This window comes from Pseudophryne corroboree, chromosome 6, assembly GCF_028390025.1.
Source record: "Pseudophryne corroboree isolate aPseCor3 chromosome 6, aPseCor3.hap2, whole genome shotgun sequence".
Taxonomy (NCBI): Eukaryota; Metazoa; Chordata; class Amphibia; order Anura; family Myobatrachidae; genus Pseudophryne; species Pseudophryne corroboree.
The window spans coordinates 88,271,458-88,294,806 of NC_086449.1; the positions used below are offsets into that span (position 1 = coordinate 88,271,458).

General features: G+C 49.3%; 1 protein-coding gene and 1 non-coding gene across 2 annotated transcripts; both read right to left on the reverse strand.

Moving 5' to 3' along the window:
• Nucleotides 1–10,192: 10,192 nt before the first annotated feature.
• LOC134934335 (histone H4) lies at nucleotides 10,193–10,504 on the reverse strand. The gene has a single exon (XM_063929793.1). It carries the CDS (start codon nucleotides 10,502–10,504, stop codon nucleotides 10,193–10,195), a length of 312 nt encoding a protein of 103 aa, XP_063785863.1.
• Nucleotides 10,505–17,775: 7,271 nt separating this feature from the next.
• On the reverse strand, nucleotides 17,776–17,968 carry LOC134938198 (U2 spliceosomal RNA). The gene has a single exon (XR_010180810.1). It is a non-coding gene; the product is annotated as a U2 spliceosomal RNA (small nuclear RNA).
• Nucleotides 17,969–23,349: the final 5,381 nt, after the last annotated feature.

Consider the following 23,349-nt stretch of genomic DNA (forward strand, 5'->3'; position numbering starts at 1 on the left):
CCGGACATTTTTCGGGTTTTGTGTTTTGGCTTTGAATTCGGTTCCGCGGCCGTGTTTTGGATTTGGACGCGTTTTGGCAAAACCTCCCTGAAAATTTTTTGTCGGATTCAGGTGTGTTTTGGATTCGGGTTTTTTTTTACAAAAAAAGCCCTGAAAAACAGCTGAAATCATAAAATTTGGGGGTAATTTCGATCCCATAGTATTATTAACCTCAATAACCATAATTTCCACTAATTTCCAGTCTATTCTGAACACCTCACACCTCACAATATTATTTTTAGTTCTAAAATTTGCACCGAGGTCGCTGGATGACTAAGCTAAGCGACCCAAGTGGCCGACACAAACACCTGGCCCATCTAGGAGTGGAACTGCAGTGTCAGACAGGATGGCAGATTAAAAAAATTGTCCCCAAACAGCACATGATGCAAAGAAAAAAAGAGGTGCAATGAGGTAGCTGTGTGACTAAGCTAAACGACCCAAGTGGCTGACACAAACACCTGGCCCATCTAGGAGTGGCACTGCAGTGTCAGACAGGATGGCACTTAAAAAAATAGTCCCCAAACAGCACATGATGCAAAGAAAAAAAGAGGTGCACCAAGGTCGCTGGATGGCTAAGCTAAGCGACCCAAGTGGCTGACACAAACACCTGGCCCATCTAGGAGTGGCACTGCAGTGTCAGACAGGATGGCAGATTATAAAATTTGTCCCCTAACAGCACATGATGCAAAGAAAAAAAAAGAGGCGCAATGAGGTAGCTGTGTGACTAAGCTAAGCGACCCAAGTGGCCGACACAAACACCTGGCCCATCTAGGAGTGGCACTGCAGTGTCAGACAGGATGGCAGATTAAAAGAATTGTCCCCAAATAGCACATGATGCAAAGAAAAAAAGAGGTGCACCAAGGTTGCTGGATGGCTAAGCTAAGCGACCCAAGTGGCCGACACAAACACCAGGCCCATCTAGGAGTGGCACTGCAGTTTTCTAGCGAGAGGATGAGTGCTTCCATCCTCATGTGAAGTTGAACCACTAGCCATGAACATAGGCCAGGCCCTCAGCCGTTCCTTGCCACTCCGTGTCGTAAATGGCACATTGGCAAGTTTACGCTTCTCCTCAGACAATTTTGATTTATATTTTTGGGTCATTTTACTGAGCTTTATTTTTTTTGATTTTACATGCTCTCTACTATGACATTGGTCATCGGCCTTGGCAGACGACGTTGATGGCATTTCATCGTCTCGGCCATGACTAGTGGCAGCAGCTTCATCACGAGGTAGAAGTGGATCTTGATCTTTCCCTATTTTACCCTCCACATTTTTGTTCTCCAATTTTTACTGTGTGGAATTATATGCCAGTAATATATCAATAGCAATGGCCTACTACTATATATACTGCGCACAAAAACTTAAATGCACCACAGGTATGGATGGCTAGTATACTTGACGACACAGAGGTAGGTAGAGCAGTGACCTACTGTACCGTACTGCTATATATTATATACTGGTGGTCAGCAAAATGATGCACTGTCCTACTACTATATATATACTGCGCACAAAAACTTAAATGCACCACAGGTATGGATGGATAGTATACTTGACGACACAGAGGTAGGTAGAGCAGTGGCCTACTGTACCGTACTGCTATATATTATATACTGGTGGTCAGCAAAATTATGCACTGTACTCCTATATACTACAATGCAGCACAGATATGGAGCGTTTTTCAGGCAGAGAACGTATAATACTGGTGGTCACTGGTCAGCAAAACTCTGCACTGTCCTCCTCCTATATAATACTGGTGGTCCCCAGTCCCCACAATAAAGCACACTGAGCACAGATATTTGCAGCACACTGAGCACAGATATGGAGCGTTTTTCAGGCAGAGAACGTATAATACTGGTGGTCACTGGTCAGCAAAACTCTGCACTGTCCTCCTCCTATATAATACTGGTGGTCCCCAGTCCCCACAATAAAGCACACTGAGCACAGATATGGAGCGTTTTTCAGGCAGAGAACGTAGATATTTGCAGCACACTGAGCACAGATATTTGCAGCACACTGAGCACAGATATTTGCAGCTCACTGAGCACAGATATTTGCAGCACACTGAACAAACTGAGAGAACGCCAGCCACGTCCTCTCCCTATCATCTCCAATGCACGAGTGAAAATGGCGGCGACGCACGGCTCCTTATATAGAATACGAATCTCGCGAGAATCCGACAGCGGGATGATGACGTTCGGGCGCGCTCAGGTTAACCGAGCAAGGCGGGAGGATCCGAGTTTGCCTCGGAACCGTGTAAAATGGGTGAAGTTCGGGGGGCTTCGGATTCCGAGGAACCGAACCCGCTCATCACTATGCAGAACTACAGCTTCTTATTCAAAATGATGAAATCTGGTGTCTGTGCCCGCTTTACCCCTATTTTCATGCCCAAAAAACAAATGGAAAAGCGCTAGAAATCTGTAGTAGATATATTTTGTTTTTTTATTTAAAAGAAATTTTTTTTTATATCACATATAACAAACCATTTGATACTGGCCAGCACCATTCACACATATAAAATATGCTCCATAGTCTAAAAATTATCTCCTATTTAATAGCCCAGATCTGTGACTTTGTGACTCATTTGCTAACGCTGGGCGGAGTCACAACACTGGGCGGAGTTAGTCAAATGAGTCATAGATCTGGGCAAATCTATAGGAGACTAGGAGCAGAAGCAGATGGTATGGGCATGGCACAGGCAGGGGTGCATACCTCCCAGCTTTCTTCAGGCAGAAGGAGGGACACACAGGCAGCGAAAAGGGGGCGTGGCCAACGAAAAGGGGAGTGGCTTCACGGGAGGGCCCCCGTTTTCGTCAGTGAGGGGGCATGCCCAGCGCTCTGTGAGCTGCTGGCATGCCTCCAGGGGCGGATTATGAGTCCGGGAGGCCCAGGGCACTTGAGACGGGGGGCCCTATCTCATTGCTGTGACTGCTGGGGGTTTGGGGGCGTGGCCTAATCGCGGCCCGCGTGGCCACGTCCCCTTATGCAAATTCCGGAGATTTTTTTTTTTTTTATGGGATTTTGGCCACTCAGCTAGGGGTAAATCCAGAGGGGCTGGTCACTCCCCCGTACACACCCGCACAGACAGAAGAAAGCAGGGAGGCTGCTGCCTCCCTGCACCACCACAGACCTACCAACACGCAGCAGAGTGTGCTGACTGTAGCACAATGCTGCTGCTGGCAGGACGGGGAGCTTCAGAGCTGGGACAGAGCTACTCCAGCCAGGGAGGGCCCTAAAACTGTGGGGCCCACGGTACATACCCCCTGCCCCCCCACCCCCTTAATCCGGCTCTGCTGCCGGAACCCCCCTTAATCCGTACCCCCTGATGCCCCCTCTCCCACTGTCTCCACTGAATAGACGCTGTGCGCATGCGCACAGCGTCTATTCACTGCAGCTCTGCTAAGCAGAACAGCGAGTTCAGGAGCTTCCCAACTGCCCCCCCACCGGGGGACACTGCGGCCCACGGGTGGGACAGCGGGACAGACCCAAAAAAATTGGACTGTCCCGCGAAAATCAGGACAGTTGGGAGGTATGGGGGTGTGTGAGGGGGTATGCCATACAGACAGATTGGGCACCAGCTCACTGTGTGCTTGACCCCCCACATCAGCATACTCAGCAGGGGCTCTCTGGCGCGGAGGAGCGTCACTTTCTGGCACACTCCACGCTTCTTAGCTGCAGTTTTGTGGGGCACCTGCCGCTGTGCAGGTTCCGTACTGCCTCTGTTATCTCCAGCCCGGCAACCCCACCACTAGCTGCAGCGCTGCCACCCGCAGTGAGGTGCGCCCAGCTCGTTCACACACTTTAGCCGGCGGGTAGCGCTGCAGAAGTCAGCGCTGCTTGCAGGCTCCGACCCCCTCCTCCCTCCAGCCACAGCGTCTCCTGGGAGCTAACCAGTCACTCCCAGTCTCCCCTTTCCACAGTACCCGGCAGCCGCGAGGTCCGCGCCGCGTGCATGCTATGACCCCCTCCTCCCTCCAGCCGCAGCGTCTCCTGGGGGATAACCAGTCACTCCCAGTCTCCCCTTACCACAGTGCCCGGCAGCTGCGCGAGGTCTGCGGTGTGTGACTGAGGAGGGGGGGAGGGATGCGGACGGGCAGAGGAAGCAGGACTCCAGCCTGAGAGAGTCAGCCATGCCAAGTCTCCACCAGTAGCAGATCCCAACAGGTTGGAGTGGAACAGCAGCAGCCAGCAGCAGTGACTCCGGTAAGACACATCTGTCTGTCACCACTGTTCTGTCCCTAATACCAATCTCTCCCGTGCCCTGTGTTCTGTCATGTCCCTGTCACCCCTGGCCTTGCCCTGTCACCCTTATCCTGGCCCTTTCACCCTTATCCTGGCCCTGTCACCCTTATCCTGGCCCTGTCACCCCTATCCTGGCCCTGTCACCCCTGTGCTTGCCCTGTTAATCCTATACTGGGCCTGTCACCCCTGTCCTGGTCCTGCCGCCCCTACCCGGGCCATGTCACCCCTATCATGTCCCTGTCATTTCTGTCCTGGCCCCGTCGCCCCTGTCCTGGCCCCGTCACCCATGTCCTTGCCCCGTCACCCCTGTCCTGGCCCCATCACCCCTGTTCTGACCATGTCACCCCTCACCTGGCCCTGTCACCCCTGTCCTGGCCCTGTCACCCCTGTTCTGACCCTGTCACCCCTGTCCTGGCCCTGTTACTGCATACCCTCCAACTACCTTTTTTGCAGGTACAGTACCCGCAGCGCATCCAGACCCCTCCCCAATGCACCACACTTCCGTACCTTCCTCTCCACCACATGCGGCACTCCACCCCTCCATCACACGCTGTGCCTCCAGACCCCCTACATTACCCGCGGCTCCCACTCCCCCGCCCCTCCATCACCCACAGCACCTCCAGGCCCCCTCCACCATCCACCCCCATATATGTCTCCCCCCACACCTGCCCCCCCTCCACCCGCAGCATCTGCAGACACCCTCCTCAATCCGTGGTCCCCCCCTCACCCACCCCTCCCCCACCCACGGCACCCCCACACCTGCCCCTCCACCACCTGCAGCGCCTCGAGACCCCCTTCCCCATCCGTCGCACCACCTGTACCTGCCCCTCCCCCACCCATGGTGCATCCAGACCCCCTACCCCACCCCCGGCACCCCCGCCCCTTCCCATCCCACAGCACCTCTGGAACCCTTCACCCATCCGCAACGTCCCCGCACCTGCCCCTCTCCCACCCATGGCACCCCTGCCCCTCCCCCACCTGCAGTGCCTCCGGACCCCTCCCCCATCTGCAGCCCCCACTCCTCTGCCCCTACCCCATCCGCAGCACCTCCCGATCCTTCCCCATCAGGGCCCCTCCCGCTTCTGCCCCCCCCTCCACCCGCAGCATCTACAGACACCCTCCCCCATCCCCAGTCCCCCTCCGCACCCGCTACATTCTGTACATCATGCCCTGCAGGTGCTGTTCACGCCGTCGCAAGGGGCTGCGCCTCCTTCACCATCGCACGCAGTTTCATTGTGCAATATTTAACCACTAACAAAGGAATGCAGGTAATACTCCATATAATACAAATATTGAACCCCAGAAACGCATGCAAGGGTTAAGGGGGCGTAGCCCCTTGCGACGATGTGAAGAGCGCCCGTAGGGCACGATGAAGCACCTAGTTAGATATATAAATGACAAAATGTACCACCACAGAGCAAAATACTGCAAGACTATTCTGCAACAAAGTCTCTTTATCTTATACTGCAGTGGGACTATGTATCACATGGAATAGGCTGCAGAATTTATCTGTAACAAAGTCTCCTTTGCTTAAGTCTCAATAACACTAGGTAGCACCTAAAGTGTTTAATATCCAGCACCTGAGAGTTGTTAGCTGTTAGAGTTGTTAATTAGCCTTTAGGCGTCCTTCAGCTTTATAATTATACTTCGCTGAAAACTCTCGCTGAGTTAATAGACACAGTTCATGCGTATTCATGCAGTATTAGTAGACATCATGCAAATGCTCATATCAGGTTAGTTTACCATATATGCCAATATGGAAATTGGAATAAACTCAGTTAATCAGCGGAGTTGATGGTATTCCTCCCGGCTGGAGCTCCTCCCGGCAGCTTTATCTGGAGTACACATACATTGCCTTTATAGCACTCCGTCCCCCTTCTAATGGCTTTGTGGGGTCTGCAACACGCTGGCCAGCGGATGTGGTATTTGAAAGCTGTATCCCGTGTGTTTTGGAGACGTACAGATTCGTTTCCCCGCCTTTAGTAGCTCGGCGGCTTCATCAAATGCTTGTTGGTCAAGGCAAATTGCAAGTGGGTGATATGTAAGTGACAACTTTGTGTGAGTTTCAAGTGTCAAATCTTTTGACCAACGCTGTTTAACCCTTGCAGAACTACAGCTTCTTATTCAAAATGATGAAATCTGGTGTCTGTGCCCGCCTTGCCACCATTTTCATGCCCAAATGCTTGTTGGTCAAGGCAAATTGCAAGTGGGTGATATGTAAGTGACCACCCTGTGTGAGTTTCAAGTGTCAAATCTTTTGACCAACGCTGTTTAACCCTTGCACAGCTACAGCTTCTTATTCAAAATGATGAAATCTGGTGTCTGTGCCCGCTTTACCACCATTTTCATGCCCAAATGCTTGTTGGTCAAGGCAACTTGCAAGTGTATGATATGTAAGTGACCACCCTGTGTGAGATTCAAGTGTCAAATCTGTTGACCAATGCTGTTTAACCCTTGCACAACTACAGCTTCTTATTCAAAATGATGAAATCTGGTGTCTGTGCCCGCTTTACCACCATTTTCATGCCCAAATGCTTGTTGGTCAAGACAAACTGCAAGTGGGTGATATGTAAGTGACCACCCTGTGTGAGTTTCAAGTGTCAAATCTGTTAACCAACGCTGTTTAACCCTTGCACAGCTACAGCTTCTTATTCAAAATGATGAAATCTGGTGTCTGTGCACGCTTTACCACCATTTTCATGCCCAAATGCCTGTTGGTAAAGGCAAATTGCAAGTGGGTGATATGTAAGTGACTATCCTGTGTAAGTTTCAAGTGTCAAATCTGTTGACCAACGCTGTTTAACCCTTGCACAACTACAGCTTCTTATTCAAAATGATGAAATCTGGTGTCTGTGCCCGCTTTACCACCATTTTCATGCCCAAATGCTTGTTGGTCAAGGCAACTTGCAAGTGTGTGATATGTAAGTGACCACCCTGTGTGAGATTCAAGTGTCAAATCTGTTGACCAACGCTGTTTAACCCTTGCACAACTACAGCTTCTTATTCAAAATGATGAAATCTGGTGTCTGTGCCAGCTTTACCACCATTTTCATGCCTAAATGCTTGTTGGTCAAGGCAAATTGCAAGTGGGTGATATGTAAGTGACCACCCTGTGTGAGTTTCCAGTATCAAATCTTTTGACCAACGCTGTTTAACCCTTGCACAGCTACAGCTTCTTATTCAAAATGATGAAATCTGGTGTCTGTGCCCGCTTTACCACCATTTTCATGCCCAAATGCTTGTTGGTCAAGACAAACTGCAAGTGGGTGATATGTAAGTGACCACCCTGTGTGAGTTTCAAGTGTCAAATCTTTTGACCAACGCTGTTTAACCCTTGCACAGCTACAGCTTCTTATTCAAAATGATGAAATCTGGTGTCTGTGCCCGCTTTACCACCATTTTCATGCCCAAATGCTTGTTGGTCAAGGCAACTTGCAAGTGTGTGATATGTAAGTGACCACCCTGTGTGAGTTTCAAGTGTCAAATATTTTGACCAACGCTGTTTAACCCTTGCACAACTACAGCTTCTTATTCAAAATGATGAAATCTGGTGTCTGTGCCCGCTTTACCACCATTTTCATGCCCAAATGCTTGTTGATCAAGACAAACTGCAAGTGGGTGATATGTAAGTGACCACCCTGTGTGAGTTTCAAGTGTCAAATCTGTTGACCAACGCTGTTTAACCCTTGCACAACTACAGCTTCTTATTCAAAATGATGAAATCTGGTGTCTGTGCCCGCCTTGCCACCATTTTCATGCCCAAATGCTTGTTGGTCAAGGCAAATTGCAAGTGGGTGATATGTAAGTGACCACTCTGTGTGAGTTTCAAGTGTCAAATCTGTTGACCAACGCTGTTTAACCCTTGCAGAACTACAGCTTCTTATTCAAAATGATGAAATCTGGTGTCTGTGCCCGCCTTGCCACCATTTTCATGCCCAAATGCTTGTTGGTCAAGGCAAATTGCAAGTGGGTGATATGTAAGTGACCACCCTGTGTGAGTTTCAAGTGTCAAATCTTTTGACCAACGCTGTTTAACCCTTGCACAGCTACAGCTTCTTATTCAAAATGATGAAATCTGGTGTCTGTGCCCGCTTTACCACCATTTTCATGCCCAAATGCTTGTTGGTCAAGGCAACTTGCAAGTGTATGATATGTAAGTGACCACCCTGTGTGAGATTCAAGTGTCAAATCTGTTGACCAATGCTGTTTAACCCTTGCACAACTACAGCTTCTTATTCAAAATGATGAAATCTGGTGTCTGTGCCCGCTTTACCACCATTTTCATGCCCAAATGCTTGTTGATCAAGACAAACTGCAAGTGGGTGATATGTAATTGACCACCCTGTGTTAGTTTCAAGTATCAAATCTTTTGACCAACGCTGTTTAACCCTTGCACAGCTACAGCTTCTTATTCAAAATGATGAAATCTGGTGTCTGTGCCCGCTTTACCACCATTTTCATGCCCAAATGCTTGTTGGTCAAGACAAACTGCAAGTGGGTGATATGTAAGTGACCACCCTGTGTGAGTTTCAAGTATCAAATCTTTTGACCAACGCTGTTTAACCTTTGCACAGCTACAGCTTCTAATTCAAAATGATGAAATCTGGTGTCTGTGCCCGCTTTACCACCATTTTCATGCCCAAATGCTTGTTGGTCAAGGCAACTTGCAAGTGTGTGATATGTAAGTGACCACCCTGTGTGAGTTTCAAGTGTCAAATCTGTTGACCAACGCTGTTTAACCCTTGCACAACTACAGCTTCTTATTCAAAATGATGAAATCTGGTGTCTGTGCCCGCCTTGCCACCATTTTCATGCCCAAATGCTTGTTGGTCAAGGCAAATTGCAAGTGGGTGATATGTAAGTGACCACCCTGTGTGAGTTTCAAGTGTCAAATCTTTTGACCAATGCTGTTTAACCCTTGCACAACTAAAGCTTCTTATTCAAAATAATGAAATCTGGTGTCTGTGCCCGCTTTACCACCATTTTCATGCCCAAATGCTTGTTGGTCAAGACAAACTGCAAGTGGGTGATATGTAAGTGACCACCCTGTGTGAGGTTCAAGTGTCAAATCTTTTGACCAACGCTGTTTAACCCTTGCACAGCTACAGCTTCTTATTCAAAATGATGAAATCTGGTGTCTGTGCCCGCTTTACCACCATTTTCATGCCCAAATGCTTGTTGGTCAAGACAAACTGCAAGTGGGTGATATGTAAGTGACCACCCTGTGTGAGGTTCAAGTGTCAAATCTTTTGACCAACGCTGTTTAACCCTTGCACAGCTACAGCTTCTTATTCAAAATGATGAAATCTGGTGTCTGTGCCCGCTTTACCACCATTTTCATGCCTAAATCATTTTTGTTTATTGCAAAATGTCATGTAAATTGGTGTAAGGGACACTATTTGAAGTTTATGCAATGTTAACTTAGTGATCTATCCTTATTTAATTTATTTGAATATAATAATTTCTGAATAAGAAGCTGGAGCCGAATAAGAAGTGAATAAGAAGCTGGAGCCGAATAAGAAGTGAATAAGAAGCTGGAGCCGAATAAGAAGCTAACTTCAGCCTCGTATACTATGTAGACATCATAGAAACACGATTACAGAACCCGCACCAGAATAGAACATTATTACACCTTTAGAACAATCTGCACAGCCTGTGCAAGTCTATGGAGCACCACTGACACCTACAGTAGTTGCAGAATATAAATGGTGGCCGTATATCAGCTTTATTATTACATACATGGAGAGCGGATAGACCGCAACCTAATACAAATAAGGTTCTCTCCCCGGTGTATAGTCAGGAGAAGCAGTGTAGAGTAATACTGGCGCATGGTTATAGCTCTCTCATAGAAGAGATGGGCGGCCCTGAAAAGGGCCTTTGTGTGCGGGTGATGGTATTAGATGCGCCTCGGTGTTTAGCCTCCGAAGCCATACAGAGTGCGTCCCTGGCGCTTGAGAGCATAGACCACATCCATGGCGGTGACAGTCTTCCTCTTAGCGTGCTCGGTGTAGGTGACGGCGTCCCGGATCACGTTCTCCAGAAACACCTTCAGCACCCCGCGGGTCTCCTCGTAGATGAGGCCGGAGATGCGCTTCACGCCTCCTCTCCGTGCTAGACGGCGGATAGCAGGCTTTGTGATGCCCTGGATGTTATCCCGCAGCACCTTCCTGTGACGCTTAGCGCCTCCTTTCCCGAGCCCCTTTCCACCTTTACCTCTGCCAGACATGTTCCTTCCTAATCACTGCTGTGCCTATAACACAAAGAAAAACCTCTGACAGTCTGACTGTTATGTCACTGCCCCGAGATCCTCCTCTTATAATGTTTGGGCGGACTTAGAAGAAAACCTCTGTGCTATGAGGGCGGGGTCATTTTCAGCGTCACTTCCTGTTCTTTGTGAAACTGTTTCCATAGGGACAACATTTCGAGTCCAAATCCTCCTGATACATATATTGGAGCTTTCCTACAGATCTCACCCCCCAAACATACACTGATTGAATAGCAGCGTCCATGTGTCTAATGATACGCGTGTCCCCATTACATGGTAAATATGACATCACTGTCTCTATGGAGCTGCTGGTTCCCTCCCATCCCCCCTTTCTCATTTTGAAATATCACTTCTCTAGGTGTGAATGTGAACTTGCCTGTGATGGTCAGCAGTCTCTGCGGAGACCTGAGGCTTCTCATGCGTGTCCATCTCTAGACTGCAGGGTGACCATCATTTCCTGTATACCTGGGTATAGCCTGTAGTACAGATTTCATCATACGATCAGATAGTCTGTGTGAGTGAGAACCTGTACTGGAGGTGTACTGTAGGGAAGGTGTTGGGAACATGTCCTGCTCCCTCAGCAGGAAGAGGATCCACACGATGGGAGGGGGCACAGGATTTACAGTACACAAAGGTGGGGACCAGCAGCACAATCACGGGTCATTGTGTACTCAGGGGCAGATTTATTAAACTCGGTGAAGTGATAAATTGGAAGGTGATAAAGGAGCAGCCAGTCAGCTCCTAACTGTCATTTTTCAAACCCAGCCTGTGACATCGTAGTTAGGATCTGATTGGCTGGTCCTTTATCACCTTCCACTTTATCACATCACCGAGCTTAATAAATCTGCCCCTCAGTTCTTCCAGCCATACAATGCGAATCTCACTAAAATAAAGCAATTAGATAACCCTGCACATTAGATATCAGCACAAACACATACCCCATATGAAAGAGACAGGGAGAGGTGATGTGTAAGTCGCACAGGATTACATAGTTACTAGACACAAATGTGCCTCCTACAGGGCATGTCGTGTGCCTACAGCTCTGCTGAGAAAGGGTGTGTAGCAGATATTACTACTCTCAGCCCTCTGTCTCTCCAGCTCTCCAGTACCCATCTAGGTGCTGTCAGCTCTCTTCTGTCTCTACAGCCATCACCTCCCCCTTTTCTCTCCTCTGACAGCCCCTCTCCATCTCTCTCACCATCAAGCAACCCCCACCCCCACTCTGTATCCTCAGACAGGCCACATCTTTCTGTCTCAAAAGCCCCCCCCCCCCCCCCCCCCCCTTCAACACACACACTTTTCTCCCCAGCTACCCAGTCTTCCCCGGTCTAACCAGTCATCCCTCTACTGTCTTTCCAGCCACAACCCTTCTTTCTCTATGGCCCTGCATTGTTTCCCTAGCCCCATCCAGTCCCTTTCTGTATCTCTAGATCTCTCAGCCAACACCCCTTCTGTCTGCTTTATCTCTCATCTCAAACCCTAGTGAGCTCCTCGTCATGACTTAGGGGTAAATTTACTAAAGCTTCTAAAACAGAGATTTGGTGACGTTGCCCATAGCAACCAATCAGATGCTGTCTATCATATCTATCTATAGGCAATAGAGAAATGATAGCCAGCATCTTACTGGTTGCTGTGGGCAACATCACCAATACTCTGTTTTAGATGTTAGTGTAAATTTACCCCTTAACATTCACCTTCTTTTCTTTCTGCTACTCACCCATCTGTCTCATCAGCCGGCACCCCTTCTGTCTCATCAGCCAGCACCCCTTCAGTCTCATCAGCCGGCACCCATTCTGTCTCATCAGCCGGCACCCCTTCTGTCTCATCAGCCAGCACCCCTTCAGTCTCATCAGCCAGCACCCCTTCAGTCTCATCAGCCGGCACCCCTTCTGTCTCATTATCAGGCACCCCTTCTGTCTCATCAGCCGGCACCCCTTCTGTCTCATCAGCCGGCACCCCTTCAGACTCATCAGCCAGCAGCCCTTCAGACTCATCAGCCAGCAGCCCTTCTGTTTCATCATCAGGCACCCTTTCTGCCTCATTAGCCGGCACCCCTTCTGTCTCATCAGCCGGTACCCATCAGCTGGCACCCCTTCAGTCTCATCAGCTGGCACCCCTTCTGTCTCATCAGCCAGCACCCCTTCTGTTTCATCAGCCGGCACCCCTTCTGTCTCATCAGCAGGCACCCCTTCTGTTTCATCAGCCGGCACCCATTCTGTCTCATCAGCCGGCACCCATTCTGTCTCATCAGCCGGCACCCCTTCTGTCTCATCAGCCAGCACCCCTACTGTTTCATCAGCCGGCACCCCTTCTGTCTCATCAGCAGGCACCCCTTCTGTTTCATCAGCCGGCACCCATTCTGTCTCATCAACCGGCACCCCTTCTGTCTCATCAGCCGGCACCCCTTCTGTCTCATCAGCCAGCACCCCTTCAGTCTCATCAGCCAGCACCCCTTCAGTCTCATCAGCCGGCACCCCTTCTGTCTCATTATCAGGCACCCCTTCTGTCTCATCAGCCGGCACCCCTTCTGTCTCATCAGCCGGCACCCCTTCAGACTCATCAGCCAGCAGCCCTTCAGACTCATCAGCCAGCAGCCCTTCAGACTCATCAGCCAGCAGCCCTTCTGTTTCATCATCAGGCACCCTTTCTGCCTCATTAGCCGGCACCCCTTCTGTCTCATCAGCCGGTACCCATCAGCTGGCACCCCTTCAGTCTCATCAGCTGGCACCCCTTCTGTCTCATCAGCCGGCACCCCTTCTGTCTCATCAGCCGGCACCCCTTCTGTCTCATCAGCAGGCACCCCTTCTGTTTCATCAGCCGGCACCCATTCTGTCTCATCAGCCGGCACCCATTCTGTCTCATCAGCCGGCACCCCTTCTGTCTCATCAGCCGGCACCCATTCTGTCTCATCAGCCGGCACCCCTTCTGTCTCATCAGCTGGCACCCCTTCAGTCTCATCAGCCGGCACCCCTTCTGTCTCATCAGCCAGCACCCCTTCTGTTTCATCAGCTGGCACCCCTTCTGTCTCATCAGCAGGCACCCCTTCTGTTTCATCAGCCGGCACCCATTCTGTCTCATCAACCGGCACCCCTTCTGTCTCATCAGCCGGCACCCCTTCTGTCTCATCAGCTGGCACCCCTTCAGTCTCATCAGCCGGCACCCCTTCTGTCTCATCAGCCAGCACCCCTTCTGTTTCAACAGCCGGCACCCCTTCTGTCTCATCAGCAGGCACCCCTTCTGTTTCATCAGCCGGCACCCATTCTGTCTCATCAGCCGGCACCCATTCTGTCTCATCAGCCGGCACCCCTTCTGTCTCATCAGCCGGCACCCCTTCTGTCTCATCAGCCGGCACCCCTTCTGTCTCATCTGCCGGTATTCCTTCTGTCTCATCAACCGGCAGCCCTTCTGTTTCATTAGCCGGCACCCATTCTGTCTCATCAACCAGCACCCCTTCTGTCTCATCAGCCGGCACCCCTTCTGTCTCATCAGCTGGCACCCCTTCAGTCTCATCAGCCGGCACCCCTTCAGTCTCATCAGCCGGCACCCCTTCTGTCTCATCAGCCAGCACCCCTTCTGTTTCAACAGCCGGCACCCCTTCTGTCTCATCAGCAGGCACCCCTTCTGTTTCATCAGCCGGCACCCATTCTGTCTCATCAGCCGGCACCCCTTCTGTCTCATCAGCCAGCACCCCTTCTGTCTCATCAGCCGGCACCCCTTCTGTCTCATCTGCCGGTATTCCTTCTGTCTCATCAACCGGCACCCCTTCTGTCTCATCAACCGGCACCCCTTCTGTCTCATCAGCCGGCACCCCTTCTGTCTCATTAGAAAGGGTAGACTAGATGAGCCAAGAGTTTATGTGCCATCAAATTCTATGTTACTATGTGTAAGCCCGCCATTCCCCTTGTGTACAAGTGTGCGACTACAGGTGCAAGGCCTGAGACACCAACATTGCGCAATACTCCTAAATAATTATAGTAACAAACAACATAGATCAATAGATCTGCATATAATGTAAGATTCAGAATGACAGGTTTATCATTTGATTATTAATGCATTAAGAATACATTTATATGGCAGGCATCAGTTGTCACATTGTGAGTAGCTTTAGCATTGAGAATGAAACCTGCATGAATTGGGGACAATATGATACAAATGGGAAACAATAAATAGTGTTATACAATTGTTACTATTCTGTTGAAACATTAGTGGATACAATATGTAATAAAGTATCACCTTAGGCCACAAGCTAAACATAGAATGTTCATGTAGAAAATACAGGGCTACATCTGTTTAGTAATTGGGATTACACTACAAATTCTCTTGGTGGAAATATCAATAGTGAGTGCACCGCTTTTCCCCTTGTATTTGCACCCAGACTATGCACTTTATTTAAGAAAGATTAAAAGTCTTGATAGCATTTCTGGCTCAGGTCTGTAAGGGATTGGTACCAGGAAGGACCCTGGTCGTGGTGCAGTGTAAACGGGTAAGCCAGGTCAATGCGACCCGGTACCCATTTACTGCAGGATGATGCTACATACAAGTAGCTAAAGGACCCTTGATGTCAGGAGGAGAAGTAAGGCCCAGGGATAGTACTTTCACTACCCACGTCAACAACTACTCCCTTTAGTAACCTTGTGTCAAGCAAAGTCAGGCATGGAGCCCGAAGTGATATCAAGATACCTAAAGATATCAAGAGGTGCTATCATGCTCAGTGCTATTGGCACTCCTCCCATTCACCCTCAGGTGTTTAATTAGCTGGATTCCTGCATTTCAGATCACACACAGATAAGGCCCTATTTAGAGGTAAGTCCTGAATAAATGTATAGAGTGTGATAGTATCAGGAATGTTAGGGACCCATGTGATGAAGTCACCTGGCCGCGGTACATGGGCCCGCATATTTGCCCAAATGTGTGCTAAGAACTTCAATTATACTCCATGTTAATTGTGAGGGTTTATTTAATTTTTTTTTACTATCAGTGTTCTTAGTGCTAAGAGTGTGCATCTGCATCTCTCTTCCTCCAGCATAGTATTCAGGGTTGGACTGGCCCATAGGGGCACTGGGGAAACCACCATTGGGCCCCACTGCCTGGGGGCCCACCTCCTCCTCTAGTGATCAAGTTCCAGACTGTGCACTATAATTATACATTATACATATGTATAATACTTATACTATATGCTTATAATTAAACTGTAAAGTATATATTTATCAAGGGGCCCAGACTATGCACTCTCTTATATTTAGTCAAGTCTCCGTGGCAGCTTGCTAACCCCATCTGGAGACTGGCCACCCCCAAAACATGGGCCACTACCTCCTGCACCTCCGGTGGGCCCTTCATGCCCCAGTCCGACACTGATAGTATTAGAAGCCTCAGCATGATAGCACCTCTTGATATCTTTAGTAATAGGATGTGCAGTGCAGTCCAGGTCCCCCCCCACCCCCACCCCACATCTTTCTGTTTTCATTTGGTGCATTTGAAATGTCAGAGCTGAGTCACAGTTTTGCAACTTGTGTGAAGTGACATCCAGTCCAAAAGAGTCCAGAGCAGAAGTAAGGGAGCCATTGTAGATGGAAATGGTTATCAGGGCGAGATACAATGGCAGTGGTAGAGTGAAGAGTTTTTAGCAGTGATGATGAGGTTTTAGAGCCAGACTTCTTACAGACAGCTTTCTTATAGCATGGGGGCAGAGAGGTGGTGTTACTGCAGGATGGAGAATGGGTGCAGGGATAATTATATGCTAGAAAATTATAGTAAAAAAGAGGGACTTCATGCAATAGTGGTTGGACACACTTAAGCAGAAATTCAAGACTGTTTCAAACATAATTTCATCCAAACAGACTGTAATGGCAGCAGTGGCAACTGCAACCAGGGCCGACTTAATGGCAGTATGGTAAGCCGTGACCACACAAATAAACTGAGGCCACAACTCAAGCTTATTTACAGGATAGCATGCCAGGAGAGAATAAATAAAAAAAAACAACATAATAATAATTACCCTTCCTGCATCTACTCTCCACATGTGTCCATACATTAAATGGCTGTCAGCACTCTTATTGGTGAAAAACTCAAGCAATCCACCAATCAGTATGCTGACAGTCATTACACCGTCTGGCTGCATTCATGGAGGCATTATTATGGTTATTTGTTATTATTGTGTGATAAATGGAGGCACTGTAAGGTAATTTTACACTGTCACAGTCTCCTTTACTTAACAATATCTATTTTGCCAGCAAGGTAGGTATCAAGCATAATTTAAACCTGCTTTTGGTTGGTGCAAAGAGATGCAGACTGAGTAAATGATTTGATTATACAGTCCTAATATAGAGTATAGTACACTAAAAGAGGAGTTGTAACTCCAAGTCAACCTTTTCCAATGTTTATGTAGCCTGGTTTTGGCCTATCATGGGGCCTGCTGGGTGACCTGAGCCTAATGCCCAGGGTCACCATATTCCCTAATGGGCCACACTTACACTAGGGCCTAATGCCCTCTATTACAGGCACAGGTCTAATGCCTGCTATTGGCCCCGTGCCTAGTGCCTGCCTACTCCGCCCACAGGCCTGAGGCCTGATTTATCCCCCACGGGCCTAATGCCCAATCCCTGATGGACTAGGGAGGAGAGGGGAGGGTGACAGATGCCATCTCCAAGGGCCTACCAGTCCCGGTGGGAGAGGCACCGGGAGGAGCTTCGTCAGATCTTTTGGTTTCCACCCTTGGTGACCTCTCCGGTGTGGTCCTTCACTCTTCTGCCGCTGTCCCATCCTGGCCAGCAGCGCCATCACCTCTTCTCCACGTCCAGCCAACAATGGACATCTTCTTTGGTGTGCCCGGCGTCTTCTGGCCTCTTCCGCGGCCTCAGGAACACTTCACGCTCTTCCGTGTGGCCTGCTGCGCTGCTCCTCTTCCTCTGCGGCGTCCACACTTCTCCAGGTCTAGGTGGCATCTGCCATCATGGGGGCGGGGCCCATGAAGTGGCGAGCACTAATTGTCTCGCCACGGCCGTCCGTGATTGGCTGGTGCTGGATTTGAAATGCTGCATCCAGTGCTTCCCATTGGCCGCTTCTGGTCCGGTGCAGGGAACCAATGCATGGTCCAAGCACCGGACACCCGTCACCACTGCACAAGCAGCACTGGGGACAGACAAATTTAGGTTGTGCAAGACATTGCAAAATGGGCATGCAAGCACACTTAAAGATAAAAAGCAGCAATTGTCTATTTTTGGATTACAGAACAGGAAAGGTGCACTGGTCGTGGAAGTACTGCAATATGTGGTTAAAGCATGAAGTGGACATAGCAAGCTCTTTTCCCATCTCCCTGTTCTAAAAATTCATTTAATATATGGCCTCCAGATAGTGGGCGTATCAGAGATTAAACTTATGAGAATAGATACAGTACTACACTTGATCTTAGCCAAAAGCATCAGCGGCCTACCTGCCTGCTTGCCAGTCCCTTCTGATGCCCTGTCTGGATTTTGCACACCAACTTCTATCTGCCTAAGAGACAAGCAGGAACAGTCTTGTGTTTGTCACTTGCTAGCTGGAGGCACAATTTGCATGAGCTCCACCTCTTGCACCAGTGGCGGAACTAGCGAGCGGTGGGCCCAGGTGCGACAAAATGCTTTGGGCCCCCCATCCCATCCAAGTCCACCCCCTCACCCCTGGAGAGGATCTGGTGAGGGGGACCTGCTCAGGGCCAGAGAAATGGATACCTAGCAACAGTGCCGTAACTAGGCATTTTAGCACTGTGTGCAAGAAACGGCATCGGAGCCCCACCCCTACATGCAAAACAGGGGCAGTGCACGCCGTAGGCGCGCGCAAAAATACATACTGGCGTGGCTTCGTGGGGAAGGGGTGTGGCCACAAAATAATACCAATTCATAAAACGGTACACAGTAGTCTCCATTATTCAAATTATGCTGATCAGTAGCACCACTACACCAGGTAGAGACCCTTTTACAACTTACGGCGGACAGATTCCTCTTTTTACACATTACGGCAGACAGCGTCCCCCTTTTTACACATAACGGCAGACAGCGTCCCCTTTTTACACATAATGGCAGACAGCGTGCCCTTGTTACACATAGCGGCAGACAGCATACACTTTTTACAAATAACGGCAGACAGCGTGCCCTTGTTAAACATAGCGGCAGACAGCGTACCCTTTTTACACATAACGGCAGACAGCGTGCCCTTGTTACACATAGCGGCAGACAGCATACACTTTTTACACATAATGGCAGACAGCCTGCCCTTGTTACACATTACAGCAGAGAGCGTGCCCTTGTTACACATAGCGGCAGAAAGCGTCCCCTTTTTACACATAACAGCAGACAGCGTGCCCTTGTTACACATAGCGGCAGACAGCGTACACTTTTTACACATGATGGCAGACAGCGTGCCCTTGTTAAACATAGCGGCAGACAGCGTACACTTTTTACACATAATGGCAGACAGCGTGTCTTTTTTACACATAACGGCAGACAGCGTCCCCTTGTTACACATTACGGCAGACAGCGTGCCCTTGTTACACATTACAGTAGACAGCATCCCCCTTTTTACACATTGCGGCAGGCAGATTCCCCCTTTTTACACATTACGCCAGGCAAATTCCCCCTTTTTACACATTACGTCAGGCAGATTGCCCCTTGTTACACATTATGTAAGGCAGATTCCCCCCTTTTACACATTGCGGCAAGCAGATTCCCCTTTTTACACATTGCGGCAAGCAGATTCCCCCTTTTTACACATAGCGGCAAGCAAATTCTCGCTTTTTATACATTACGGCAAGCAGATTCCCCCTTTTTACACATTGCGGCAGGCAGATTACCCATTTTTACACATTGCGGCAGACAGTCCCCCTTTTTGAAGAAAGAAAGAAAGAAAGAAAGAAAGAAAGAATAAATTATACTTACCCTCTCCGCTGGCTCAGGCTCCTCGGTGCAGCTTCTGGTCACGATTCCCGCGCAGGAGAGAAGGAGGAGGAGGGAGGTTTAAGGAGGGAGCCGCAGCAGCGGTGTGTTATTGGTGGAGGCGCTGCTGCCCCTCTGCTTTACTATAGGCTGTTCTCGGAAGACAGCCTATAGTGAAGGAGAGGGCCAGCAGCAGCAGTGCCTCAACCAGTAGTAAAGCGCTGCTGCGGCTCCCTCCTCCACCTCCCTCCTCCTCCTTCTCCCCCGTGCCGCTGCGCTGTTCTTCTCTCCTGTCCGGTCGGCTGTGTGCTGTGGGTAGCTGTTGCCCACAGCACACAGCGGCATGTAATGAGTCAGTTTGACTCATTACATGCTTTGGGCCCCTGGACAGTGGCGGGCCCCAGTGCAACGCACTGGTTGCACTGGCTGTAGTTCCGCCTCTGTCTGGCACACATCTACAAGCCGGCTGACAGGCATCCTACCTGGCTCCGTGACTTTTGTCTGTACATTGTGATCCATCAGACATTGTGAAATACTTCAATGGAATATTTTCTAGTTCCACAAAATTCTCATCATTTGAATGCTGTGGCAAGAGGCTTTAAACAGGCATCTAGTAGTTTCTGGAACTGCAATAGTGTTCTGGAATGTCTGTTCTATGATCCAGGTTCTATGATGTGTGTGCTTTCCATTTTGAAATGTCTTGCAAAGGCCTACATTTTTTATTTTGGAAATGGCTTACTTTGCTGCACCTTTACATTCAATGTTTGAGTTGTTCAATGTTTGATATCTTTCTAGTTTTATCTGGTGCATTTGGAATACCAAAGCTGAGTCACAGTTTTGTGACCTGTGTGAAGTGACATCCAGTCCAACAGGGTCCAGAGCAGAAGTAAGGGTGCCATTGTAGATGGAAATGGATTATCAGTGCGAGATACAATGCCAGTGATAGAGAGAAGAGGTTTTAGCAGTGATGATGAGGTTTTAGGGCCAGACTTCTCGCAGACAGCTTTCTTATAGCATGGGGACAGAGAGGTGGTGTTACTGCAGGATGGAAAACAGGTGCAGGGATAATTATATGCAGTGCTTAAAGTGGTCTTAGAGAGGAGGTGGAACTACCCCCCCCCCCCCTACTGGCACCCATGCAATGAAGGTATTGCGCCCCCCCCCAAAAAAAAGGGCGTGGTCTCAAAAAGAAAGGAGTGTGGTCACACAACAGTCATAATGCCCACAGAAGTAGCACCCCTAATACAAATAGGGGGTCATTACAAGTTTATTGCTCGCTAGCTTGCTTTAGCAGCCATGCAAACGCTATGCCGCCGCCCACTGGGGAGTGTATTTTAGCTTAGCAGAAGTGCAAACGCATGTGCAGCCGAGCTCTACAAAAACAGTTTGTGCAGTTTCAGAGTAGCTCTGAACCTACTCAGCGCTTGCGAGCACTTCAGCCTATTCGTGTCCGGATTTGACGTCATACACCCGCCCAGCGAACGCCCAGCCACGCCTGCATTTTATCAGACACGCCTCCTTTTTTGCAAACACTCCCTGAAAATGGTCAGTTAACACCCAGTAACGCTCCCTTCCTGTCAATCTTCTAGCGGCCGCCAGTGCGAACAAAAACTTTGCTAGAACATGAGCACAACCACAAAGGGCTTTTTACCTGTATGTCACGCGTGCACATTTCCTGGGGCATGCGCAGAAGTACCGTTTTTTCATCTGATCGCTGCGCAGCAAAAATTGGCAGCGAACGATCAACACGGAATGACCCCCATAATGCCCACAGCAGTAGCAACCCATAACACACAATGCCCACAGCAGTAGCACCCCTTATACAATGCCCACAGTAGTATTGCTCTTTATGCAATGTCCACTGTACTGGTAGTGCCCACAGTGGTAGTAACATAGTAACATAGTTAATGAGGCTGAAAAGAGGCAAAAACCCCATCGGGTTCAACCTGTATTCTATATTAAGCAGTGCACATTATAATGCACCAGCTGAAATAATGGTTTCATACCTATTGACAACTATATGTAGTGCCCCTTATATAGAGCCCATAGTAGTGGTGCCCCTTATGCAATGCCCCCAGTAGTAGTGCCCCTTATATAGATACCATAGTAGTGGTGCCCCATATGCAATACCCCTAGTAGTAGTGCCCCTTATGTCCTCAGGAGTGATGCCCCTTATAAAGTGCCCCCTTTACAATGCCCTCATTAGTAGTGCCCCTATTAGTAATGCCCTTAATGGTAATGCCCCTGTGTAGTATTGACCCCAGTAGTAATGTTGCCTGTAGTAATGCACCAGTCATTTAGCCCCCTGTAGTTTAGCCCCAATAGTTATGCCCCCAGTAGTTTAGACCCCAGTGGTAATGCCCCTGCAGTTATGATACCAGTAGTTTACCCCCCCCCCCTTTAGTTTAGCCTCCCAGTTGTAAAGCCCTCAGCAGTTTAGCACCTGTAGTTTAGTCCTCATGTAGTTTGCCCCATGTATTTTAGCCCCCAGTGACAATGTCCCCAGTAGTAATGCCACCTTGTAGAAATGCTCCCAGTAGTTTAATCACTGTAGCTATGCCCCCTAATAGTATTGCCCCCTGTAGTTATGCCCCCAAAAGTGATGTCCCCAGTAGTAATGTGCCCCAGTAGTAATGCCCCTGGTAGTAATGTGCCCCTTTAGTTTGCCCCCAGTAGTTAGCCCTCTTGTAATTTGCCCCCAGTAGCTTGTCCCCATGTAGTTTGCCCCAGTAGCTCCCCCCTTGTACTAAGCCCACCAGTAGTTTGCCCCAGTACTTATCCTCCAGTACATTCCCCCTTATATTTAGCCCCCCAGTAGTTTGCCCCCTTGTAATTTGACCCCAGTAGTTAGCTCCCAGTAGCTTGCCTCCTTATAGTTTGTCCCCATTAGCTTGCACCCTTGTATTTAGCCCCCCCAGTAGTTTGCCCCCAATAGTTAGCCCTCAGTAGCTTGCTCCCTTGTAGTTTGCCCCAATAGCTTGCCCCCATGTAGTTTGCCACCAGTAGCTTCCCCCTTGTATTTAGCCCCCCAGTAGCTTGCCCCTTTGTAGTTTGTCCCCAGTAGCTTGCCCCTTATATTTAGCCCCCCAGTAGTTTGCCCCGTTGTAGTTTTCCCCCAGTAGTTATCCCCCATGTAGTTTGCCCCCTTGTATTTAGCCCTCCAGTAGTTTGCCCCCTTATAGTTTGCCCCCATGTAGTTTGCACCCAGTAGCTTTCCCCCTTGTAGTTTGCCCCCAGTAGCTTGCTCCCTTGTAGTTTGCCCCAGTAGCTTGCACCCATGTAGTTTGCCCCCAGTAGCCCCCCCCCCCCTTGTATTTAGTCCCCCAGTAGTGTGCCCCAGTACTTAGCCCCCCAGTAGCTTGCCCCTTTGTAGTTTGTCCCCAGTAGCTTGCCCCTTATATTTAGCCCCCCAGTAGTTTTCCCCTAGTAGTTATCCCCATGTAGTTTGCCTCCTAATAGTTTCCCCCAGTAGCTTGCCCCCTTGTATTTAGCCCTCCAATACTTTGCCCCATTATATTTTGCCCCCTTGTACTTTGCCCCCAGTAGCTTTACCCCTTGTAGTTTGCCCCCAGTAGCTTGTCCCCTTGTAGTTTTCCCCCTTGTATTTAGCCCCCCCAGTAATTTGCCACATTGTAGTCTGCCCCCCAGTAGTTGGCCCCCATTAGCTTGCTCCCTTGTAGTTTGCCCAGTAGCTTGCCCCCTTGTATTTAGCCCCCCAGTAGTATGCTCCCTTGCAGATTGCCCCCCTTGTAGTTTGCCCCCCTTGTAGTTTGCCACCAGTATTTAGCCCACCTAGTAGATTGCCCCCTTGTAGTTTGCCCCCATTAGCTTGCCCCCTTGTAGTTTGCCCCAGTAGCTTGACCAATTGTAGTTTGCCCCCAGTAGCTTGCACCCTTGCAG